The sequence below is a fragment of the Phyllostomus discolor genome, chromosome 7 (genome assembly GCF_004126475.2).
Source record: "Phyllostomus discolor isolate MPI-MPIP mPhyDis1 chromosome 7, mPhyDis1.pri.v3, whole genome shotgun sequence".
NCBI classification, from domain to species: domain Eukaryota; kingdom Metazoa; phylum Chordata; class Mammalia; order Chiroptera; family Phyllostomidae; genus Phyllostomus; species Phyllostomus discolor.
The window spans coordinates 46,298,784-46,321,588 of NC_040909.2; the positions used below are offsets into that span (position 1 = coordinate 46,298,784).

Below are 22,805 nucleotides of genomic sequence, written 5' to 3' on the forward strand. Positions count from 1 at the left end.
CCAAACCCCACCGGGAGCTTTAAAGTCCCTCTGAGGACTGGAATGAGCAGGTTGAGATGCGCCCAACTCACAAACAAGGGCACTGAGATCTGGGGAATCTCACCAGCCACTCGTCTGCAGTGGCTCCAAGTTCAAGGAGGTAGGGGGAGGGCCAGAGCTGCTGAGCAGGGTTGCTGGGCTGGAGTGGGATTGAGTTGCTATCCCTGGGGCTGCCCTTGGCAAACACTGGCCCACTTACCACTGACGGACCAGCAGTCCTGGCAGGGTCCAGGCCTGAGAGCAGAAGGGCACAGACTCTCCCTGGTTGCATCTCTGCAGATGCCATCACTCTCAGGCTCACCCCAAGAGCCCCTCAGGGCCTCAGTCTCCCCATCTGGAACCAGCTCTCCGAAGTTGGGGCTGGGAGAAGTTCCTCTGTGGTCGGAGCAGGCCTCCCCAGGGGACAGCGCCCATCAAGAGCTGAGGGTGGAGGAGGAAAGTGAGGGGTGCTCCTGGTGAGATGAAGCCTTCCACTCCCAACCCTTCCAGAGCCGGTGCACATGCAAGCTGGGATTTGCGGGGGACGGCTATGTGTGCAGCCCCATCGACCCCTGCAGGGCAGGCAACGGTGGCTGCCATGACCTGGTGAGGGGGCTCGGAGCCCGGGAAGACTCTCTGGGGTGGGCCTCAGTTGTGTCTCCCGGGTGTCCAAGTCTCTGGTCAGGAGCGACTTCTTTCCAAACCCCAAATCCAAATGTAGCCCCTTGCCCACAGGATAGAGTTTTCACTCATGTTAAGGCCCAGCCCCTGCTCAGCCTCCTCTCTCTGCCCTGACCCCCACCGCCCCCATTCTCACTCCTCTGCAAAGTCACTCTGAGTTCCTTGCTGTCCCCTGATCTCACTCAGTTCTGACGCCACCATACCTCTACTGGTGTATTCTGGAAGGCTTCCCTGAGCCACACCTTTGCCCTGGGTAGCTCCTCCCATTCTCAGCTCAGACCTCTCCTGAAGGTACAAGGCCTTCTGGGTGCTCCCACAGACCCGGGCTTCCGTGATCCATCTGTCACAGTGGGGTGGGTGACCCGTGTCAAATGCACTGTGATCCTGGAGAGTAGGGCCAGGCACTCCAAAGGGGCGATGTGAGTGGCGACTGGATGGATGGAGAGAGATAGTGGGGACAGGTGGTTGGAAAGCCAGACAGCAGGAGGCTGGGTGATGAGGTCGAACAGAGAGATGGAGGATGGGTGCCATGCAGCTTGCCACATGGGTGCTAAATGGAGGGCCATGTCTCTCCACCCCACCCCCACTGCAGGCCACCTGCCAGGCGGCGGGGGGAGGTCAACGGGTCTGCACGTGCCCCCCTGGCTATGGGGGTGATGGCTTCAGTTGCTATGGAGACATCTTCCGGGTGAGTGAGTCCCTGTGCTTGGGAACCTCAGGTGGGAAGAGGCAGTGCTAAGGGCCTAGGGAAGGGAGGCTCAGGTTTGTCGCCGAAGCCTATGAGCTCAGCTGTTTCCCTCCCCTTAGGAATTGGAGGCAAATGCCCACTTCTCTGCCTTCTACCAGTGGATCAAGGTAGGACTCAAATCCAGGAGGCCCCCCTGGACACAGGGGGGCCACAGAACATCTCCATGAGCTAGAGGTGGGGGCAAATGACCTCAAGATGATGGCTGCCTTCATCCTCCTGTCCCTCTGCACACTGTGTGCACAGATAGCCAGCATCACACTTCCTGCCGACAGCCGAGTCACAGCCCTGGTGCCCTCCGAGTCTGCTGTCCGCAGGATGAGCCCCGAGGACCAGGCCTTCTGGCTGCAGCCAAGGATGTTGCCACAATTGGTCAGGTGGGCAGCCCAGGGGGGCCCTAGGATGGGGCTTCTGTGAGAGACCTAGCCCCTCCCCAGAGGCTCCCAGCTGGCATGTGTCTGTCCCTGGGGGCAGAGCCCCTTCCCAGGGGTCTCTGTAGGTCACACTAACCTGGTTCCATGGTACCTCCCCAACTGTGCCCTCAGGGCCCATTTTCTCCAGGGTGCCCTCTCTGAGGAGGAGCTGGCCCAGCTGGGCGGGCAAGAGGTGGCCACCCTGAGCCCCACCACACGCTGGGAGATTCACAACATCAGTGGGGTATGTGGCAAGCTCTGGGCAGCAGAATGGACCATGTAGAGCATGGGAGGGAACTTGAGTGACTGCAGGCTTCCTGGACCAGGGACCCCTGAGGGTGAGATTGGGGTTCCCTCGCCCTGCCCAGGACTGAGCTCAGAGGATGTGCCAGGTACAGTTTTGCTGCCGGGCTGGACACTGACATTGGACCAGTGTTGTGACTGCCCTAATAGGAGCTGCTTGCCCCTCTTGGTCCTTGCATACACACCGTCCTTCTCTGCATGGGCCCTGCTGAGGGCCCGTGTGCCCATCTGGTTAGTCCCGAGTCTGAGGGTGTCTGGGCCAGGCTGAGGACCACCTGTGGGTGCCTGTGTGCCCAGCAGCCTCTCTGTGGGTGCCGCACCCACTTTTAATTATCTACCTGTGTCCACTTGTGGCTGAGCTTTGCCTGCTGCCTTCCAGAGGGTCTGGGTGCAGAACGCCAGCTTGGACGTGACTGACCTTCTTGCCACCAATGGCGTCCTACATATCCTCAGCCAGGTAAAGCTGGAGGGGAGTGTGCTCAGGGAACCTTCTAAGCAGAACAAGAGGCAGTGACGTACTGACCAGCCCCATGCTCTGTGACAGGTCCTACTGCCTCCAAGGAAAGATGCGCCAGGCAGGCCTGGGCTGCTGCAGCAGCTGGACTTGGTGCCTGCCTTCCACCTCTTTCGGGATCTGCTGCAAGTAAGGGCACAAGGAGAGGTCCATGGTCAGGGGCACCCTTCCCCAAGAGTAGAGGGGGCAGCGTCAGGACTGGGGGTGATTATGCCCATATGTGACCCTGACCCCGAACCCCCTGTCCCTAGCACCATGGTCTGGTGTCCCAGATTGAGGCCGCCACCGCCTATACCATCTTTGTGCCCACAAATGACTCTCTGGAGGCCCAGGGCAACAGCAGCACCCTGGTGAGGTCACTGGGATGGGGCAGCGGGTGGCGGAGGGGAGTGCAAAGGGCCACAATGGGTAGAATGCTACTGTTCAGGGCTCTGGGCAGACCTGGAGTGCCCTGAGCTTCTCCTTCCCCTCAGGATGCAGACACAGTGAGACACCATGTGATCCTAGGGGAGGCGCTGTCCTTGAAAGTCCTGTGGAGGGGGGGACACCGAAACTCCCTCCTGGGCCCCACTCACTGGCTGGTCTTCTACAACCATAGTGGCCAGGTTTGTGGGGACAAGGAGACCCACCCCCAGGCACCCTACTCCTGAAGGCCCCTTGTCCTTGGAGTTCCTCCACCTGGAGACTCCAACCTCTGCTCCAGGAACTGGCCCCCGGGAGGCTCCCATTGGTGGAGAGAGCCCCAGCCCTGTGGTGTAGCCCTGAGGTGAGGGTGGGGCGGGCTGGGCTGGGTTCAGCTTCCTGCCCTACTTCCCAGCTTGAGGTGAACCATGTGCCGCTGGAAGGCCGGGTGCTAAAGGGGTCTGGCAGCATACTACTTGGCCTGTCTGGAGTCCTGACGGTGGGCTCGAGCCGCTGCCTATATAGCCATGCTGAGGCACTGCGGGTGAGATGCTGGGATCGGAGGAGGCCGTTCAGAGCTGGGAGGTGTGGACTGGTGCCATGGGCACTTGGTCAGGGATTGGGGAGCTGTCAGCCTGCCCTGAAGGAAGATGGGTTTGGGGGCCTCCTTCCCAGGACCACCTGACACTCTGCCCCCACCCCCCCCTCCCCCCACCCTCTGCAGGAGAAATGTGTAAACTGCACCAGGAAATTCCGCTGCCCTCAGGGCTTCCAGCTGGAGGTGAGGCTGGGCTTGGCACAATTCCATCTCTGCTTCCCCTGCCCTCACCGCTCCTAACTTGTCCAGCCCTCTGGGCCAGCCATGCCCACTGAGGTGTGGGGAACTGGAATGGCGGGGGCCTCTCGACATCCCTGGTAGATGCCAGCAGGCCTGGGCCCAGGTCTGCCCACAGCAGGCCTCACTCAGACTTGCACTTGGAGGCCTGCAACCCTGTGTGGCCCAAGCCTGGGTCCTGCCTGCCCCTCCTCATTGGTCTGTCTCCATCCAGCCTGCTCCTTCTGCTATCCTGCTCGTGCCTTACCCACGAGATCTGCAGTCCATCTGTCTGTCCCCCCAGTCACTGCCCTGCCCCGCCCTGCCCAAGCCCCTGGCTAAGCCCTCCTGCCTGTCCCCATCTCCAGGACACCCCCAAGAAGAGCTGCCTCTACAGCTCTGGCTATTCCTTTTCCCGGGGCTGTTCTTACACGTGTGCCAAGAAGATCCAGGTTTGCCCTGAACCTCTATGCCCCAATCTTTGACCAGAATGAAGGCCATGGGAGTGGGGGACCCGGGGAGATCCGATCCCAGATTAGATTTCAAGGGCAGAGGCAGGGCTGGGACTAGGGTGAATCCAGAAAAAAGGGAAGGAAGGGAGGGAGGTCAGAGGTCAGAGGGACCAGTGTTCGTTCCTGTGGCTATGCCCCCTGGGAGGGGGACGGGAAAAGGAGAAAGGCCCAGAGCTGGCAACACCCACAGAGGCCCAGGGGCAGCAGCAGGGTCCAGCTCTGCCCCTCACTATGGGATCTGGCACAGCCCTTCCCTGCTTGAGTTTCACCCCTACTGGAGAGTGGAGAGTGTTGTAGAAAGTGGTCTCCTTTTCCCCGGGTCCAAATTGCTTCATCCTTTGGCTTTGTGGTCCCAAGATATCCTGCCCACTGCCAACGTTTTGCTTCTCCCGGCCTGTGTGGGCCTCTCCTCGCAACCCCACCTCGCAGGTGCCCGACTGCTGCCCGGGCTTCTTCGGCACACTGTGTGAACCATGCCCAGGGCAGCTGGGCAGGGCATGCTCAGGCCACGGACGGTGTCAGGACGGGCTCCTGGGTAGTGGGGAGTGCCGCTGCCACGAGGGCTTCCATGGAACAGCCTGTGAGATGTGTGAGCTGGGCCGCTACGGGCCCAACTGCACTGGAGGTGAGGACTGGGGAGGGACCAGGAAAGGTGGGCATCCTGGCAGCAGACGGCAGTCATGGAGGCACCACAGCGGGGGCAAGATGGAGGCAATGGGTAACTCCCGTCCTTTGTCCACTCTCAGTGTGTGACTGTGCCCACGGGCTGTGCCAAGAGGGGCTGCAAGGGAATGGAAGCTGTGTCTGTAATGTGGGCTGGCAGGGCCGACGCTGTGACCAGAGTGAGTGGCCCCAAAGGGGAGTCAGGTGACCCCGGAGGCTGTGGTTCCTGGGTCTGAATGACCAGAACCATCCCATCCTCCCATCTACAGAAATCGCTGGCCCTCACTGCCCAAAGAAGTGTGACCCTAATGCCAAGTGAGTGAGCTCAGCCTGGAGCAGGTGGGCAAGTGGGTGGGGGCCTGGGGTGCGGGCAAGGCTGGTGGGCACGGGCCGACTGTTGTCACCCCTCCCAGCTGTGTAGGGGACTCGGCAGCAGCCTCCGCCTGCGTCTGTGCTGCAGGGTACTCAGGCAACGGCACCTACTGCTCAGGTCCAGCCACACTGATGCCCCAAGCTCCCCATGACATTTTGAGGTGGCTTTCCCATAGAGCCCTCCTTACCCCTCTGGGTCCAGGCCCTTTCCCTGTCCTATTTTGGGCCCAAGCCTTCCCTCTGGCCTTTCCTTTCTTTCATGCCCTCCTCCCATCTCCACTCTCTTCCTTATCTTTTCCTCACAACTCTCTGGGATCATCTCCCTAGAGGTGGACCCCTGTGCCCATGACCATGGGGGCTGCTCCCCGCATGCCAACTGCACCAAGGTGGCACCAGGGCAGCGGACGTGCACCTGCCAGGACGGCTACATGGGTGATGGGGAGCTGTGCCAGGGTGAGGCTGGGGTCCCCACCCTGGTGTATGTGGGACTAGGAGTCTGATTTTAGTGGTCTGGGTCAGACCAGGAAGGGCTGAGGGGCATACGGGGAGTGCGGGGCCTGAGGGCGCTGAGGGAGGGTAGGGGGTGAACACGTGGGTGGACAGGTGAATGGAAGCGCTACCTGGGCCCCCTCATCCCAGTGTCTCTTGCCCCAGAAGCCAACAGCTGTCTCATCCACCATGGGGGCTGCCATGTGCACGCTGAGTGTATTCCTACAGGTCCCCAGCAGGTCAGCACAACAGGGTTGGATCCTGGGGCTATACCATTCCCCCATGGGTAGGGGTGTGACCGGGCCTCGCACGGGTGCCCCGTCTGTCCAGGGCGCTGGCCTGCTCTTGGGTCCCAGCAGCCCCACTGATCAGGATTTGGGGCAGGTCTCCTGCAGCTGCCGTGAAGGTTACAGTGGGGATGGCATCCAGACCTGTGAGCTCCTGGACCCCTGCTCCCAGGTAGGCCCCAAGCCCTACTCCATTTCACAGGGGGAGGAGACCGAGGCAGGTACCAGCCTTCCTCGTCCCTAGCAGAGTTCTAAGCATCTCTGAAGGGTGAGCCACTCTCCCCACAAGCTCAAGCGTAGCTGATCAGTAGGAAACAGAGCTTTGGGGGTTGGACAGGGAACTTCCTGGCCCTTCCCATAGGGTTGGTTGGGGCAGAGGAGTCCTGGGTGCCACTGAGGCCCCCCTCTCCTATCCCTGCCTCAGAATAATGGAGGCTGCAGCCGCTACGCTGTGTGCAAAAGCACAGGGGATGGCCAGAGGACATGCACCTGTGATGCAGCCTACGCCATGGGAGATGGTTTCACCTGCCATGCCCGAGTCAACCTGGTAATGATACCCAAGTGGGACCCCTGACCCAACCATGGCTATGCCCCCCTTGGGTGTGACACATGATATTGGTTAAGACCCCAGGTTTGATCCTGATCCTGGCCCTGACCATGACCCTGAGACTGACTCCTGACTCCACCTGGGCCTGACCCAGCTATGATCCATGAAACTAATCCTGACCTTAGCTCAGATGCCCCTGGCTTTCCTTTCCTCATCTCTGCCTCGGCCAGACCTTGGGCCGCAGATGCTGGGAGAGTCACCAGGCCCTGAATGGGGGCAACCCCAAATCTGAGCTGAGCCTCATCCCGCACCCCCCCGCAGGAGCTCCTTCAGGACAGGCATGCCTCATTCTTCAACGTTCACCTCCTGGTGAGTGACCAGCTGGCTCTACTTCCTTGGTCTAGCCTGGGCCTCTCAACCCACAGGCCCCATCTGTCTCTTGGCTTTGGTGTTCCAGTTTGGTCAGGGGTTGGTGTAGTCTCTCAGAATCCAGGTCTTTCCTAGAAGGTCTGTGGATGCCACAAGTTTGTCCCAGGTTGCCCCTCTTCTCCTCCAGCTGTTTCCCCTCTCCCCCAGAAATACAGTGAGCTCAAGGGCGACGGGCCTTTCACAATCTTTGTGCCGCATGCAGATCTAATGACCAACCTGTCACAGGTAACAGCCCCCAGGGACAAAGCTGGGAAGGGATGGATACCGTGTGGGCAGAAGTGGCAGTTGGGGCTCCCCCTCCACCCTTCCGACTTCCATTCCAGGATGAACTGGCCCGGATCCGAGCCCATCAACAGCTGGTGTTCCGCTACCACGTGGTCGGCTGCCGGCAGCTGCGGAGCCAGGATCTGCTAGAGGAAGGCTATGTCACCACACTCTCCGGGCACCCTCTTCGCTTCAGTGAACGGGAGGTGAGCCCAGGCCCTGGCTGGGACATGAGCAGTCCACAGACTCAAGTGCCCGCCACTGCCACCACTGCCCCTGCAAGCCTGTGTCCTGTCCCCACATGTTTAAGACCCTCTCACTCCCCTTGGGTGGCCGGCGGGCTTTACTGAGTCAGAGTTGAGTCCAGCCCTAAACCCTGCCCACTACCACGGACCTGTTCCCCTGCTCAAGACTTCCTGGCCCGTGCACATGCTCCGCTCCCGGCTGAGGGAGTGAGGGAAAGAGAAAGAGGGAGAGACAGAGACAGAAAGACAGCAATGAGATCCGCTCTCCTTTCTGTCTGGACCCCACTTACCCACTTACCTTCTGTTGCCAGACTTGCCTGACCAAAGCTCCACCCCTGCCTCAGGTCCCACCCACAGTTCATGAGCCACCAATTGGTTTCATTCACTTTTGGCCCCCACCCCCATTCATCCCTGCCCCGCCCCCAGGGCAGCATCTACCTCAATGACTTCGCACGAGTGGTGAGCAGTGACCACCAGGCAGTGAACGGCATCCTGCACTTCATCGACCGTGTCCTGCTCCCGCCTGACGTGCTACACTGGGAGCCGGATGCTGCCCGGACCCCGCCGGTATGACCTGGAAGGTGAAGCTGAGGGCTTGAGATTCTCCCTCCCAATGTGAACTCATAGCTCACTAGTGCCTTTCCCTAGAGAAATGTCACTGCTGCAGCAGAGAGCTTCGGTTACAAGATTTTCAGCAACCTTTTGACGGTACTGCTCCCATGTATGAGCCTATGGGCGTGTGCACGAGTGTATATAACTGTGTGTATGCTCACCTGCCTGTGCACACCCTGTCCCTTGTGCAAGCCTGTCCCTTGTGTGAGTGGGCATATCTGTGGGCAAAGGCCAGGTTTGTGTGCATGGGCTTCCCAGTGTGAGCACAAGGATGAGCATGCTATCTGTGCCACACACTTGACAATAGTCAGGATGTGTGCAAGTTTATCCCTGTATGCATGTTCACACACAGCTGCCTGGGATGGCTACAGAGTAGTGTAGCTGGTGGGAAGGCTGCCTGGGTGGGCCCCGGAGCCCCTTCCTGCCCATCAGTCCGACTGGGCTGAGACTGCCCCACCTCTGCTCCTCCACACCAGGCATCTGGTCTCCTGCCCCTGCTGCAAGATGCGTCCCACAGGCCCTTCACAATGCTGTGGCCCACAGACTCCGCCCTACGAGCACTTTCGCCTGATCGCCAGGCCTGGCTCTACCATGAGGACCACCGCGGCAAGCTAGCAGCCATTCTTCGGGGCCATATAATCCGTAATATAGAGGTAGGTGCACCCCAGTCCTTGGTTCCCACTGATGGCCACCCAGCCTGCCCACCCAGCTCCAATCATGACTTCATCTGCTCAGGCCTTGGCATCCGACTTGCCCAACCTGGGCCAACTCCGCACCATGTATGGAACCCCCATCTCCTTTTCCTGCAGTCGTGCCCGGCCGGTGAGTCTGGGGAGGAGGCAGGAGCCCTAGCATTGGGGGGTGGGCTCTGGGCAACTGTGACCCCCATTTATCCCACATCCTCTGCCTACAGGGTGAGCTCACAGTGGGTGAGGATGACGCCCGAATTGTGCAGCGGCACTTGCCCTTCGTGGGTGGCCTGGCCTATGGCATTGACCAGCTGCTGGAACCACCTGGCCTTGGTGCCCGCTGCGACAGCTTTGAGACTCGGCCACTGTGGCTGGTGAGGGAGGCCAGAGGTGCGAAGGTAAGGGCCCGAGCCCATCTGTACTGTTCAGACACTTGAACTTGCTATATTGGCCTCCATTCCTTCCAGGAGGTTTGCAGCATCTGTGGCCGGGAGCCGCCCTGTCCTGAAGGCTCACGTGAGCAGGTAAGGGTCTGAGAGCTGAGTGGGCTTTGGGCAGGGCCCAGGGACCACTAAGCTCAGGCTGTTTGTAGCCTGACTCCTCTTGGCTCAGGGCAGCCCCCAGTTGTGCTGGCGCTACCTCACAAAGTACTGGATGTCCCCTACATTGTACCCCTTGGGACTGCACAGCATCTGGGCCCATCCTCAACGTCGGGCCAGGGGCTGCCACCGCAACTGTGTCACTACCACCTGGAAGCCCAGCTGCTGCCCGGGTCACTATGGCAGTGAGTGCCGAGGTGGGTGTCCTGAGGTTGCAGACACTGCTGATTAGCTCCTCCAGCCGCTGAGGGCACAGCTCTAGCTATTGTTTCTGAGAGACCTTGGGTGGGCAGGGGCTGGGCAGGTCTGGGGTGGGGGTGGAATTTGCTAGGACAGAGTGCTGTAAGAGGTGGGATGCATGTGTAGATGGTACAGAACCTGGTGTGGTAGGGTCTGGGTGTTCTCCAGGACATGGGGGCCTGGAGGGTTCTCAGCAAGTGTGGGCAATTGGGGCAGAGGGGTTGCTGCTTCTGAAAGAGCCTGGGCTGCCACTGGGTGGAGGATGGATGATGTGGCTGGGCTGGGGGTGCTTGCAAGGGTGGGGGGACCCTGCTGAGAGCTCCTGGACCCATTTCACTTCTCCCACCCTACCCCCTAGCGTGCCCTGGGGGTGCCAGCCACCCCTGTAGTGGCCATGGTGTATGCATGGATGGCATGAGCGGCAACGGGCACTGTTGGTGCCATCCAGGGTTTGCTGGGACAGCATGTGAACTCTGCGCCCCAGGGGCCTTTGGGCCCAGTTGCCAAGGTGAGCCATCGTGCCCCACCCGGCCCTGCCCCTGCCTCCCTTGGCCCAAGTGCCAACTCCAGCCTCCAATTTGTCCCTTTCTATAGCCTGTCGCTGCACCTCTCATGGCCAATGTGATGAGGGCCTTGGGGGCTTTGGCTCCTGCTTCTGTGAGGAAGGCTGGACTGGGCCACGCTGTGAGGTGCAGCTGGGTGAGTGACCCTTGAGCTTGTGCCCACCCTGCACACACCAGTGTCTGCCTCACCTGTGTGCCAGGTGGAGGCACTGAGGGTGAGTGGGAGGGGATCTGGGGGCATCCAGGAGGGCAGCTACTAATCTTGATATGTGTGGGGCAGAGCTGCAGCCTGTGTGTGCCCCAGCCTGTGCACCCCAGGCAGTATGCCGCGCAGGCAACAACTGTGAATGCAGCCTGGGCTATGAAGGGGATGGCCGCACATGTACAGGTGAGCAGGCGGGTGAGGACATGAGGTGGGAGAACTCATTCCCCTCCTGTCACCTGGTCCAACCACTCTCTCCCTGACCCAGTGGCGGACCTGTGCCAGGATGGGCATGGCGGCTGCAGTGAGCATGCCAACTGCAGCCAGGTAGGCACTGTGGTCTCCTGTGCCTGCCTGCCAGACTACGAGGGTGACGGCTGGAGCTGCCGGGCCCGCAACCCCTGTGAAGATGGTCACCGAGGGGGCTGCAGTGAGCATGCTGTCTGCCTGAGTACTGGCCCAGTGAGCAGGAGGGGAGCCAAGCAGCTGGGTGGGGAGGTCCTGCAAAGTGGATCCTCCCAGTCACTGAAGGGCGCCTGCCTGCTCTTTTGCCCCAGAATGCACGGCGCTGTGTGTGCCATGCTGGTTATGTGGGTGATGGGCTACACTGTGTGGAAGAGCCTGAGCCTCCAGTGGACCGCTGCCTGAGCCAGCCCCCACCATGTCACGTGGATGCTGTGTGCACTGACCTGCACTTCCAGGGTACGCTTCCCTGCCTGGCCCCAGTGCCTGTGCCTTACCTCAGTGTCCACAGCTGACTGTGTATCCCTCCTTTCTGCAGAGAAACGGGCTGGTGTCTTCCACCTCCAGGCCACCAGTGGCCCTTACGGTCTGAACTTCTCAGAGGCTGAGGCAGCGTGCAGGGCCCAGGGAGCTGTTCTTGCTTCTCTTCCTCAGCTCTCTGCTGCCCAGCAGGTGTGTGGGGTCCAGAAACGTGGAGCCAAGCCTGTGGGAGCCCCTTGACTTGGGCCTTGAGTCTTAACATCCCCTCCTGTTCCTACAGCTGGGCTTCCACCGGTGCCTCGTGGGCTGGCTGGCCAACGGCTCGGCTGGCCACCCCGTCGTTTTTCCTGAGGCAGACTGTGGTGCTGGTCAGGTGGGCGTAGTCAGCCTGGGCACCCAGGAGAACCTGTCACAGCGCTGGGATGCCTATTGCTACCGTATGCAAGGTGCAGCCACCCCCAATATGCCTCACTCTCCAGCTCTGCCCCTTCCCACTGACCCACCAACCCACTGAACCCCCTTTTCTGCAGATGTGGCCTGCCGATGCCGTGATGGCTTTGTGGGTGATGGGACCAGCACATGCAATGGGAAGCTGCTTGATGTACTGGCTGCCACCGCCAACTTCTCCATCTTCTATGGGGTGTGCAGGGGCCCAGAGGGTTCAGGGTAGGTGGGATCTCTGGGGAGGGAGCCCGCTCACTGCCCTGCCTTCCCACCTTCTCAGATGCTGCTGGACTATGCTAATGCCACTCCTCGAGGTCTTGACTTCCTGGACTTCCTGGACGATGAGCTCACGTACAAAACACTCTTTGTCCCTGTCAATGAAGGCTTTGTGGACAACATGGTAACCAGCAGTGCGTATGGCCTGCTCCCCAACTGGCTGGCCCAGGCCAACAGGCTGAGTGGCTTGTGCTTTACCCACAGACACTGAGTGGCCCAGACTTGGAGCTGCATGCCTCCAACGCTACCTTCCTTAGTGCCAATGCCAGCCACGGTACCTCACTCCCTTCCCACTTGGGCCTCAGCCTTGTCTTCAGTGATGTGGGCCCTGACAACAGTTCTCAAGCCCCTGTGGTAGGCCTGGCCGTTGCCCCTCCCCACTGACCCTGGGCCCCACTCACCCACTGGGCCTGACTCTGGTTTCTCCACAGGCTCCATGGACAGTTGTGGTTAGCCATGTTGTCGTGTGGGACATCATGGCCTTCAATGGCATCATCCATGCTCTGGCCAGCCCCCTCCTGGCACCCCCACAACACGTGAGTTGATGATGGGGAGGTAGGTAGAGCTGCAAGGGGCAAGGAATGGGCCTGACTAGTCCTTGATGTTCTCTTCATTTGCAGCGGGCAGTAGTGGCACCTGAGGCCCCACCTGTGGCAGCTGGTGTGGGAGGTGTGGTAGCCGCTGGAGCACTGCTGGGTCTGGTGGCTGGAGCCGTGTACCTCCGAGCTCGCAGCAAGGCCACAGGCTTTGGCTTCTCCATCTTCCAGGTAGGGCTGGATTAGGGGTTGGTGCCCACAGATCTTGCTCAAGGCCCCTCATCACTCACCTGTCTTCTCAGGCAGAAGATGATGCAGATGATGACTTCTCCCCGTGGCAGGAAGGGACCAGCCCAACCCTGGTCTCTGTCCCCAACCCAGTCTTTGGCACTCACGATGCCTTTTGTGAGCCCTTTGATGTGAGTGCGGGGGGTGGGGGGCGGGGAATGTGGAAGTGGGTCCTTGGCCTGGTCTCAGCCCAGCCACACATGGTCCTCCCTGCAGGACTCCCTACTGGAGGAGGACTTCCCTGACACCCAGAGGATCCTTGCAGTCAAGTGACACATCAAAGACAGAAGCAGGGGAGGACCACTTTATTGCTCATTTGGACAAACGCCCAGAGTGGGCAGGGCAGGAGGGACCGGGGCCTGTTCTGGACAATAAAGATGCCCTCAGCGGATGTGGGCCATGTCACTGAGGAAGGGGGTCTTCATGCAGCCGGTGCAGAGCTGGTCCATCCAGAGTGGTGCCTCATGCTGCAGGGGTGTGCGGCGCGGGTAGAAGGTGAAGTCCACACGGTAGTTGAGCAGGCAGCTGAGGGAGGCCATGTACAGGTCGGAGAAGCGCACAAGGCGCCTTGAGAAGTAGGTGGGGTTGTGGAAGGTGCGGAAGATGCTCCCGAACTGTGCGTTGAACAGGGCCTTGGTGATACACCTGGGGAGGGAGATGTGGGGCATGTGAGGGGCCACACAGGATGGGGCTGGAGGGGGAACTCCTGCCCTCACCTCATGCTGCTCACCTCAACTCCTGCCGCTCCTTCATCCAGGCAGCCAGCACCTGCCGAGACTCGGCATCCTGGTAGGTCTGGGGGAGACAAGGTGTGCTCTTGTATGTGTGCCCAGGTGGTGCCCAGTCCCTCCCCCAGGACATCCTGGCCAGCCCTGCACCTGCATGCGCTCCAGCAGCCCCGTGAGCGCCTGCTGCCATGTCAGTGAGTGCATGTACTGCTCTGTGTTGATGATGCGAATCTCACGCTCCAGCTCGGGGATGATGGCACCTGTGCGCCAGCCGTGCCGCAGCATGAGGTCCTGGTGGGTGGGCGGAGGACAAGGCTCAGCACCAGCTGGGGCCCTCCCTCCCCACCATGGCCCAGTCTTGCCCCTGCTCACTGCCAGGTCACTGTAGAGGTGGTCTCCGAAGTAGAGCACACGGGGGCCACGCCATTCTGTCAGACGCAGGAAGTCAAATAGGTTTCCCTGGGGAGGGGCAGGGAACACTGCTGAGCCCATGTGCCCGAGGGGTTCCCATGCTGCCAGAAGCACGCCTGCTCCCTGCCCATTCTCCCCAATTCCCAGAATGAGGCCTTTTCAGCCAGATGCTGGCTGCCCTTTCCCATGGCCTCACTGTCCCCTCTGGGCTCTGGCCCTTCCTACCTCTGCCTCACACTCAGAAAGGGGGTCTGCCTATTGCAGGAAGGTCTCCTGTAGGCCTGGCATGGTGCCCTGTGCTGCTAGGGTCTCCCCTCCCCGCTCCCTGTGGCCTTGTACACACCCCAAGCTAGGAACTGAGTTTACAAATTCAGTGGGAAACAAATTGGAGCAGCGACCCCATGGCCCTGAGGTCCTCCTGGCCTCCCTGGCCTGAGTCCAGAGGGACCCAACAGACCAATGGCAGACCTCACTGTGAGACCATCTGCCTCTCCTGCTACAAAGCTGGAGAAAAGAAAAAAAACACTCAGCCAGGCTCAAACACAACAGAGGAAGCTCCTAGTACAAGCAGAAACTTGGGGCAGGGTGGGGGGGTGGGTTGGTTTTAGAGCAGGAATTATAGCAGCTTCAGGACAGCAGCCCACACCCCAGGAGAGAATTTATATCCAGCAAAAAAGGAGTTACTACAACAGTCTGTGCACAAGAGGTCCAGGGAGATGAAAGCTGTGAGGGCACAGGCGGCCGTGAGAGACTTCATTGTTGAAATTAGGTCAGGTGGAGAGGCTCAGGGGACCCTGCAGAAGAGGGAGGTATGACAGGCAGAGTGGATGTGCCCTGGATGAACCAAGAGAAAGATTTCTGAGGCAAAGGTGCTGAGTCAGGAAAGATGGAGCGTGAGGTTCCAGCAACAGGAGATACAGAAAGGGAGGGGAGAAAGAGGGGGGGGAGAGCAAAGACAGACGAGAAACAAATAAGATCCAACACACACACACACACACACACACACACACACACACACACTCTCTCTCTCTCCCTTCAGAATATCAGGCAAAAAGGAAAATCTGAAAGCTGCCAAAGAAAGTCACATGCTTCCCACAAAGGTGCATGACCCTCCTCAGGCTCAGGCAAGAGTTAGAGCAAAGGAGAACGTGACCCTCAGAGCTGAGGGAAGAGTCTGTGCCCTAGCGGGCCATGAAGACTTGGCGGCCAGCAGGGTGGGTGACAGAGCAGTGGACAGGGCTGGAAACACTGCCTGCAGAGCAGGCCTCCCAATGGGGTGCCTTGAGGCTGCTCCCTGTGGCTGAGCCCCTGGCCTAACTGCTGGCTGCCTGCCCCCACCCCACCCCACTTCTGGATCCCCTACCCCCAAGAAGCCCTGCTCACCAGCTCAGCCAGGATTTCCGCATTCCATCCAGAGCCAAATGCTTAATCACCTCTAGCTGAGAGCCACCTCTGCAACCGCCCACCATGCCCCTTCTCATTTTCAGAGCGAGCCAGCAGAAGAGGTCTCCCTAGAGGTCCACGAACCACCCCCACCAGCCCCCCAGCCCAGCTCAGGGGCCCCAGACAGGCTTGTCTGGCTGCAGCAGTGCTCAAACCTCAAGTAGTAACTGCCATTTATTGGACATTTAGTGAGTACCTGGCCAGTCTAAGGCCCTGATACCACAACTCAAGTTATTTATCTCTTTTAAGTGATTCGGCAAGGCTCCCTTTGCCAACCAGGAGTGGAGTTAGAATTCAGGTGCAGGCAACTTGACCCACAAGCCAAGTCCTCAACCCTTCCTGGGCCTGCGCCCTTACCTGGTGCCCCAGACACAGGCCCACAGCCCGAGGGAACAGACCCACAGCAGATGTGTGCTGGAGGTGTGCTGCTGCCCCCTGGGGCTTTGGTTAGCCCTGTGCACCCCCCACCCAACTCAGGTGCTACTCCCACCTAGATGGCCCTCACCTGCCGATAGATCTTCCCTTTTCCAGGCGGGTGATCCGGTCCCAATGAAGTGAGCCCTTCTCGTCAAGTTTTCTGAAAGGTCTAGGGTGGGGGGTAAAGGGCTTGATTTCCAGCCTGTAGCAAGACCATGAACTGGGGTACAATCCCACTCTGCAAAGGCCCACCTGCTCACATGGGACACATGCCAAAAAGGGGGTGTCCCCACCCCAAGCACACAGGGTGGTGAGCAAAGGCTATTCTCCACCCCCTGGCCCCATCACCCTTGCCAGGCTCATACTTGCGGGGGTCAGTGAAGAAGCTGGGCTTGTCTGCCTGGACGATGACCACATCAAAGAGCTGGCGCCAGTCAGGACCCACCATGTGCCGCATCCCCTTGTCCCTGGGGAGAAAGGGGGCAGAAGTAAAACAGGTGGTCTGAGGAGGGCCAGCCTGCCCCTACCTGGCTCCCTGGCTCCCACCCCACTTCCTCCTCCCACAGTGGGATGGGGCTCACACGAAACTGAAAGGACTGTTGGTGATGAGGAACAGCTGTTTCCCATGGTCCACCAGGCGGCTCAGGACAGCGTAGGTCTCCCCTCTCAGGATGTACTTCTCTGACAGGGGGAGATGCCTCTGTGAGAGCCAGTCCTGCATCCTGCCCAGGCAGGCTGAGGTAGCTACTGTCCACCCTTACCCATGTCCCGTTCGATCCACTGGTACATAAGGCCCTTCACGTGCACGTCTCGAATGGCATCCTGGGGGCAGTGGAGGGACAGTGAGGGTGCAGTGGGGACCAGGAGGGCCTGCCCTGATGTGGCTGGACTTTACCTTCCCTGCTACCCTAAGCAGGCCCAGCATCCTCACCGTTACATCCTTGTAGAGATGTGCTTGGTCAAACTCCAGGCCATGGCCCAAGAAGTGATCCACCACGCAGGACAGCAGTGCCATCTCTGGCAGTGAGAAGATGTCCATGAACTGCTTGATGGAGGGGCCCTGGGGAGGGGGGGACTGCTTCAGCAACCCTTCCAGCCCCACAAACCCCAGCTCTGGAGGCCAGGGACTCTGAATCTGCCTTGGGGCATGGTGGACGGGTGCAGCCTGTGCAGAGCTGTGGGCACGGTCTCCCAGAGGGCCAGTACCCACAGTGAGATCACTGAGTGGGCTGCCCTGGGCAATAGCAGATTGAGTACCTTGCCATAGAAGCCACTCATTTGGTACAGTGGGATGTGCTGGGTTCCCCCGTACAGGTCAATCACCTCCTCATCTGGCACAGGCTGCAGGCCCCTGCGTGGGCACATGGACATCATCAGTCCAAAGTGTTCCTGAGCGCAGGCTGAAGAGTGGGGTGGGGAAGAGAGGGGTGACCCGGAGCAGTGGCCTATAGTGGGGTCAGGGCAGAGTCAGCACTGACCTGTAGGCTGTTCCCAGCTGCACGTAATGGAAGGCATCAATCTTCATCAGAAGGCTCTGGGGGCACAAGGGGAGCGGGATGGGCAGTGAGGAAGGGGTATGCCATCAGCCATGAGCCAGCCTCTTGCACCTCCCAACCCTGAGGCCCCAAGTGGATGGTATCAAGGGGATCATGTACATGCCAAGAAACTACAGCTAAGAGGCCAAGGGTTAGAGAGGAGACTGCTCCACTGGGGATGGGGGACTGAGAAAATGGCTGATACACAACCAGTAAGAAGGGGCCAGGGGAAGTCAGCGGTCTAGTCACTCACCTTCTGAATGTCATAGTGGAGGCCACGGATGGCAAAGCTGGGGTTGTAGTCATACTTCCGAATACCCTCTGGGTACTGTTGGGGGAAAGAAGACCAGGCCTGAACCAGTGGTACTGCCACACCTGCTGGCTGGGCAGATGCCTTGGGGGATCAATTCAGCCACCTGCCCCCAGGGCCTGGGAACCCTGACTGGCTAGCTTCACCTTGTAGTGCTCAATCAGAATGTCTCGGGCAGCACTGAAGATCTCTGGGTGCAGTGAGTCTGCATACTGGGCCAGTGTGTAGTCATAGTCGAAGCCATAGACCTCAACATCATGCAGGCTGATCTCATTGTTGGCATAGATGGCTGCTGGGTTCAGGAGACTGCACACCTCGGGGGGCAGGAGGTCTAGAGGAAGATGCAAGTGTGAGGATGATGATCACAGAAGCAACAAATGACTGCGGAGCACCTTCCAGGTGCCCAGCCCTGGGAGCCTCACAAAACACCCCAGGGCAGGTACTCTTAGCCCAATGTTTCATGTAGTCAGAACTGCAGAGGCTAAGAAGAGTCATCTGCCCAGGGTCACACGGTTGGGGTTAGGCAGGGCTGGCAATGGCTGGAATGACGTGTGGGGTCCTGGGTTACACCATCACTTGCAGCCCACCAGGTGCACCAAGCCTGTGCCTCCTCCAGGCTCTCATAAACCCCATCAGCTACACAGCCATATACTGACCCCTTCCACCTTGCCTGAAGCTGTGGTTGGGCTTAGGAACATTAATGAAGTGGGAGGTACTGGGTAGGCCCTCTGCCACTCGTGCTCCCAGCTCTTGAGCACCCACCAGCCTTTGAAGCAAGGCCTAATAGGATTTAAGCTGCCTGCCAGTCCACATAATGACATTTGTTGCCTCTAGCCAGGGAACATTGCTAATTACAACAGGCAGGATGTGTGATGTCGGGTCCTGAGCCATTACCCAGGCTACTCCCTTCTGAGGATGCAGTCATAACTGCTCCAAGCCCCTGGCTGCTCCACAGGGGCCGAGTGGGACACTGTGTAGAATGGGCTCTGGGATGCCAGGTTCTTCTGACTTAGTTTCCCCACCTGTACAGTTGGGGAGGTGGGTGGGGAAAGGACATAGGTTTTGAAGTCAGAGAGACCAGACCAAGCTCTCCTTTTCCCTTTTCATGGCCGTGACTTTAGGAAAGCCACCTCACCTTTTGGGCCTGTTTCCTTGTCTCTAAAGAGGGAATAAAAATTGTACCAACCTACAGAATTACTAAGAGGGTCATATGGCATGTACTCTGTGCAGCATTCCCACTCTGCACCTGTGGCAAATGTAGGATTAAATGGGCAATACACCTCTGGAGACTGTCTCTTCCATGTCCTAGATTTCCCTGCATCACTCAGGGAGCAGGGGTTACAGGGAGAGGGGAGCAGGCAAGACAAGGTGTATAGGGCACTGCCTTGCAGGGGCGCCATTCCTGAGACCTCTAGCCTATGGCTGAAGCCTAATCCTCTGGGGAATTCCTGTTTCAGTCACAGTCTGTCACATTCTCCAAGCAGAAGCCCTTGGCCGCACAGCCAGACCTGGCAGCCTGTGCTCAGAAGCAGACACTTGCTGATGAGCTCCCAGACTCTGCCCCTACCCCCTTCCTTTTGGAGCCAAGTGCAGAATGTAGGTGGAACAGGTATGACTGGTTCCTCTGGAGCAGCACAGAGCAGCCTCTTTGAAGACAATTCCTGGGTGCAAATGAAACACTTCTCACTTTAGATGCACGTGAGATACAGCTGACTTCAGCCTTTTAGAAAGCTGCTTCTGAGATCAATATGATGCTGGGCCTCACCACCACCCCCCCCAACCTCCCCCTCCCACCACCTCCCAACCAAATGGTCCTGAGTTCCTGGGTACCAGCTGTGACTCTTGGTGCAATATCCAGTAGTTCCCAGGAGGGGAGGGGTCGGCTTGGCAATGCAGCCCCTTGGGGGCAGAGTTCTGGCCAAGTCCAGGCTTTCGCCTCTGCCCTTGAGGATGTTCCCAGGGATGGACAATTCTCCTAGGAACAAAGCAGGATGAGGAAGCAGCCCACAGGGCCTGGCCTCCTGAACCCACTTCTGGACTGAAAAAAACAAAAAAAACAAAAAAAACACCCAACCAAACACAAAACATAGCTCTGGGGCCTGAAGGTCCCACACCCTTCCATAGGGCTGTTATGGTACACAGGGCCTGGTGAGCAGAACATACCCCTTACCCACACTGGCCTTCCAAGTTCACTGGTCTCAATCCTCAGCCCCTGCCCCTTTTTCCTCCTTAGCCCCCAGCTCCAGCGACCAAGGCCAACCCCTCCCCATGACAGCCATGAGACTGACTTGGGGGTGCCACCCTCCTAGCTGCTGTTAGGTACCTAAGAGGCTCATCTTGTTCAGTCCTTACTCCAGTCCTGTGAAGTGATCACACTTATTCCTCTATCATCCAGAGGAAGAAACTGGGGCTCAGGGAGGTAAAGTCACTTGTTCCAAACTATCTAACAGTAGGCAGTGGAGGTGAGATTTTAATTCAGCCACCCCACTTGTCTCTCAGCCTAGCCTTCTGCTGAGGTGGGGGTAGGGGCTGGCTTGAGGCCTGTCTCCCTAGCAAAGTTTTACCTAAAGGTGTTAGCCCAAAGCACACCTTAATACCCAGAATTTCCCCCAGAAAACCCAGTCAGAAGGGGAGTTAGGCTGGCTGGAGTTAGAAGAGGCCAGGAAGGCTGGCTCATTCTGGCATTCACCCTGGCATTCTGGAAATGACCTTGCCCCTTTCACATCAAGAGGAGCTTGGGGGGTTTCTTGAATATCTGAAGACCCATGTGGGTCCTGAGAGACAAAGCCCAATAGATCTCACTAGATCCTTCCCCTCAACACCTACTAGGTAGGCTTCTCAAGCTGTTCCATAGAGGGTCTTAACCAGGTCCAAAGCAAAGACATCTCCTTAAATAGAATCCCAGGCCTGCCCTTTCTGCTGAGGGTGGTGTGGTGACATCCTGACAGAGGCCCATAGGCTTCAAAATCATCATTCCTCAGGGGTCTTAACCATTGTGCCTTCAGCGCCGCAAGAGGTAAATCCAGTCTACCTCCCACTCCCAGGTTTCCACAGTTTGCATGGAGACCCCAGTTCAGTCAGCAGGGATACTGTGGACCAGTTACTTTGTCTCATCAACAAAAGCCCTGTCACTCCTGCCTCCCCACCCCCTCTGGAAGCTCCCCTGGCCCTCCTAGGCCTGGGTATTTCTGAGTCATCTCCACAACCCTGTAGCAGAAGCCCCAGGATTGTGTTTTATACTCTAAGACAGCAATTTTCAACTTTTCTTGTCTCACAGCACATATAATTACTAAAATGCTGAGGCACACCAAAAATATTTTTGTTGATCAGACAAAAAAAAAAAAGCATAATTTTTGACTCATTCACACCAGAGGGCTATTGTGTTGGCTGTTGTCATTTGATGACCTAAAGGAAAGGGGGGTCAGTGCCCAAGACTAAGTAGTCAGGTATTGAATGCTTTAAAAATTCTTGCAGCCTGCCATTTGAAAATTGCTGCCCTAACACACTGAGGATCTGAGAAGGCGTGGCTTGCTGGACACTACCAAGCTGGAGAGTGATAGGGCCAAGACCCAAACCACATCTGTCTGCTGCAGAGGTAGGGCCCCTGCCTGGCCCCTCTGAGAGGAGGCTTTAGGCCTCCTTAGCCCATTTTGCAGAGAGAGAGAGAGAGGCTACAAGAGGTTTAGTGAATGCCCTGGCCAAGGATGCAGCAATCCTTCTGGGCTGGAGCAACTTGGTCTCCCTTCTCCTTCCCCTCCAGGTCTGAATGCTCCTTGCCTCCAGGGCTTAGTAATCGAGAGGTGTCTTGAAAGTCTAGTCAGAGTCCACCGACGTAGGCCAGTCCCTAGAAGCCTGTTCTGGACAGTGCCGCCGGCTAGCTTTGTCCCTGATATTACCGCACCAATTAAGAGTCTCTAGGAGAACAAGGGGTTGGGGGCATTTCCGCCGCGGCTTCACTGCAGTCTGGACCCCGAGGAAAGACGGCGGGAGCCCTAGATTCCGGCGGCCGCTTCAGGAACCCCGAACTCCTGCAGACGGAGTCAGGGAACAAACCTCCCGCTCGCTCTCTCCGGGCGACGGGGCGTCCCCAGAGGCCTCCCGAATAGCCCAAAGCCATCTCCCCTGGAGAGCTGTCCGGCCTTCGGAACCCCAGCGAGCCCCACTGGGGCGCTACCCCCGAAGACCGGCACCCCGACGGCTCGGGGGCGGTGCCCTGGCGCTAGGTCTCTCTGTCCACCGTCCGGGCGCGCGTCTGTAGCCTTGCGGGACACCACCCCCCCTGGAGCCCGTCCCACTCGGGCTCACCCACCGTGCACCAGCCTCCGCATGTCTTGGTAACGAGCCCACAGGTGCGAGCTGAGCTCGGCGCCACCGGCGGGTGCCGGGGAGGGCGCAGAGCGCGGAGCGCCCGGGCAGTGGGCGCCGGGACCCGGGGGGCCGCAGCCAGAGCAGGAGGGCGAGGACGAGGCGGCTCGCGGCCCGCCGTGGCCTGGGCTCGGCAGCCAGCGCCGAGCGGCCGCCCGCAGCCCCGCACCCACCATGCCCGCGCGCCACCCGCTGAGCCCTCGGCCAGTCTGTCCGTCCACCACCCTCTGACTGCAAGCCCGCCACGGTGGCCGCGTGCTCTTCACCACGGCTAGCCAATGGGCGAGGCGCGGGGAGCCCGGCCGGCCAATGGGTGCGCCCCTTGACTCGGGGGGGCGGGAGGTCCCGGGACTGGGTGGCACGGGCTCCCCAGCCCCCTCCTCCGAGTCTCTGGCGCGGCAGGGTACTCTGCGCCCCTTTCGGTCGTCACAGCGGCGATGGCGGCTCCTTCTGTCCCCCTCCCGGGAGGTCGGAGGGCCTAAGAATGGCCGTCCCGGCGAAGGTCCAGACGGCTGAGGCGCTGCGGGTTCACCCCGGCGCGCATTCCTTTTTCTTTCCCTCTGCGCCCGGGTCTTTCCGCCCCTCCTCCACCTCTAGTTGTTCTGACCTTAGCTCCTCCGCCCCTCCCCCAGCCATAGTGTGGGGGTCCTTTCCCCCTCCTCCCGCCCCTGACTAACTCTGCCCACTGACCAGAAGCTGGTCCATTCCACATGGTCAGCGAATAAA

General features: G+C 59.1%; 2 protein-coding genes across 4 annotated transcripts in view; one reads left to right on the plus strand and one right to left on the minus strand.

The window, feature by feature from the left end:
- The window catches only part of STAB1 (stabilin 1), a 27,035-nt gene extending 13,756 nt beyond the window's left edge, over nucleotides 1-13,279 (plus strand). For 2 of the 3 annotated variants that reach the window (XM_036030877.1, XM_028518015.2), the window contains exons 26-69: nucleotides 529-624; nucleotides 1,292-1,387; nucleotides 1,507-1,554; nucleotides 1,691-1,821; nucleotides 1,990-2,101; nucleotides 2,540-2,617; nucleotides 2,705-2,803; nucleotides 2,926-3,024; nucleotides 3,148-3,279; nucleotides 3,492-3,620; nucleotides 3,801-3,857; nucleotides 4,259-4,342; nucleotides 4,832-5,027; nucleotides 5,149-5,244; nucleotides 5,335-5,380; nucleotides 5,479-5,555; nucleotides 5,765-5,890; nucleotides 6,092-6,165; nucleotides 6,311-6,385; nucleotides 6,638-6,760; nucleotides 7,082-7,129; nucleotides 7,337-7,414; nucleotides 7,513-7,659; nucleotides 8,125-8,265; nucleotides 8,347-8,406; nucleotides 8,787-8,963; nucleotides 9,046-9,132; nucleotides 9,224-9,373; nucleotides 9,467-9,523; nucleotides 9,612-9,795; nucleotides 10,197-10,346; nucleotides 10,433-10,537; nucleotides 10,682-10,789; nucleotides 10,872-11,065; nucleotides 11,161-11,305; nucleotides 11,385-11,518; nucleotides 11,607-11,772; nucleotides 11,857-11,966; nucleotides 12,051-12,170; nucleotides 12,251-12,400; nucleotides 12,478-12,582; nucleotides 12,667-12,813; nucleotides 12,885-13,001; nucleotides 13,087-13,279. In XM_036030877.1, coding sequence (XP_035886770.1) covers nucleotides 529-624; nucleotides 1,292-1,387; nucleotides 1,507-1,554; nucleotides 1,691-1,821; nucleotides 1,990-2,101; nucleotides 2,540-2,617; nucleotides 2,705-2,803; nucleotides 2,926-3,024; nucleotides 3,148-3,279; nucleotides 3,492-3,620; nucleotides 3,801-3,857; nucleotides 4,259-4,342; nucleotides 4,832-5,027; nucleotides 5,149-5,244; nucleotides 5,335-5,380; nucleotides 5,479-5,555; nucleotides 5,765-5,890; nucleotides 6,092-6,165; nucleotides 6,311-6,385; nucleotides 6,638-6,760; nucleotides 7,082-7,129; nucleotides 7,337-7,414; nucleotides 7,513-7,659; nucleotides 8,125-8,265; nucleotides 8,347-8,406; nucleotides 8,787-8,963; nucleotides 9,046-9,132; nucleotides 9,224-9,373; nucleotides 9,467-9,523; nucleotides 9,612-9,795; nucleotides 10,197-10,346; nucleotides 10,433-10,537; nucleotides 10,682-10,789; nucleotides 10,872-11,065; nucleotides 11,161-11,305; nucleotides 11,385-11,518; nucleotides 11,607-11,772; nucleotides 11,857-11,966; nucleotides 12,051-12,170; nucleotides 12,251-12,400; nucleotides 12,478-12,582; nucleotides 12,667-12,813; nucleotides 12,885-13,001; nucleotides 13,087-13,143 — 4,911 coding nt within the window. In that variant the 3' untranslated portion in view covers nucleotides 13,144-13,279. Of the gene's footprint in view, nucleotides 1-528; nucleotides 625-1,291; nucleotides 1,388-1,506; nucleotides 1,555-1,690; nucleotides 1,822-1,989; nucleotides 2,102-2,539; nucleotides 2,618-2,704; nucleotides 2,804-2,925; nucleotides 3,025-3,147; nucleotides 3,280-3,491; nucleotides 3,621-3,800; nucleotides 3,858-4,258; nucleotides 4,343-4,831; nucleotides 5,028-5,148; nucleotides 5,245-5,334; nucleotides 5,381-5,478; nucleotides 5,556-5,764; nucleotides 5,891-6,091; nucleotides 6,166-6,310; nucleotides 6,386-6,637; nucleotides 6,761-7,081; nucleotides 7,130-7,336; nucleotides 7,415-7,512; nucleotides 7,660-8,124; nucleotides 8,266-8,346; nucleotides 8,407-8,786; nucleotides 8,964-9,045; nucleotides 9,133-9,223; nucleotides 9,374-9,466; nucleotides 9,524-9,611; nucleotides 9,796-10,196; nucleotides 10,347-10,432; nucleotides 10,538-10,681; nucleotides 10,790-10,871; nucleotides 11,066-11,160; nucleotides 11,306-11,384; nucleotides 11,519-11,606; nucleotides 11,773-11,856; nucleotides 11,967-12,050; nucleotides 12,171-12,250; nucleotides 12,401-12,477; nucleotides 12,583-12,666; nucleotides 12,814-12,884; nucleotides 13,002-13,086 lie in introns of those variants that run through there. The other variant, XM_036030878.1, reaches the window with a different exon arrangement.
- NT5DC2 (5'-nucleotidase domain containing 2) lies at nucleotides 13,153-22,300 on the minus strand. Its single transcript, XM_028518016.2, is given in 15 exon segments — nucleotides 13,153-13,515; nucleotides 13,601-13,665; nucleotides 13,749-13,889; nucleotides 13,971-14,057; nucleotides 15,958-15,971; nucleotides 15,974-16,038; nucleotides 16,235-16,336; nucleotides 16,451-16,550; nucleotides 16,631-16,691; nucleotides 16,801-16,929; nucleotides 17,127-17,220; nucleotides 17,348-17,403; nucleotides 17,658-17,732; nucleotides 17,861-18,045; nucleotides 22,024-22,300. Coding segments are annotated over 15 exon segments (1,668 nt in total). The 5' UTR covers nucleotides 22,256-22,300; the 3' UTR covers nucleotides 13,153-13,253.
- Between the last annotated feature and the right edge of the window lie 505 nt (nucleotides 22,301-22,805).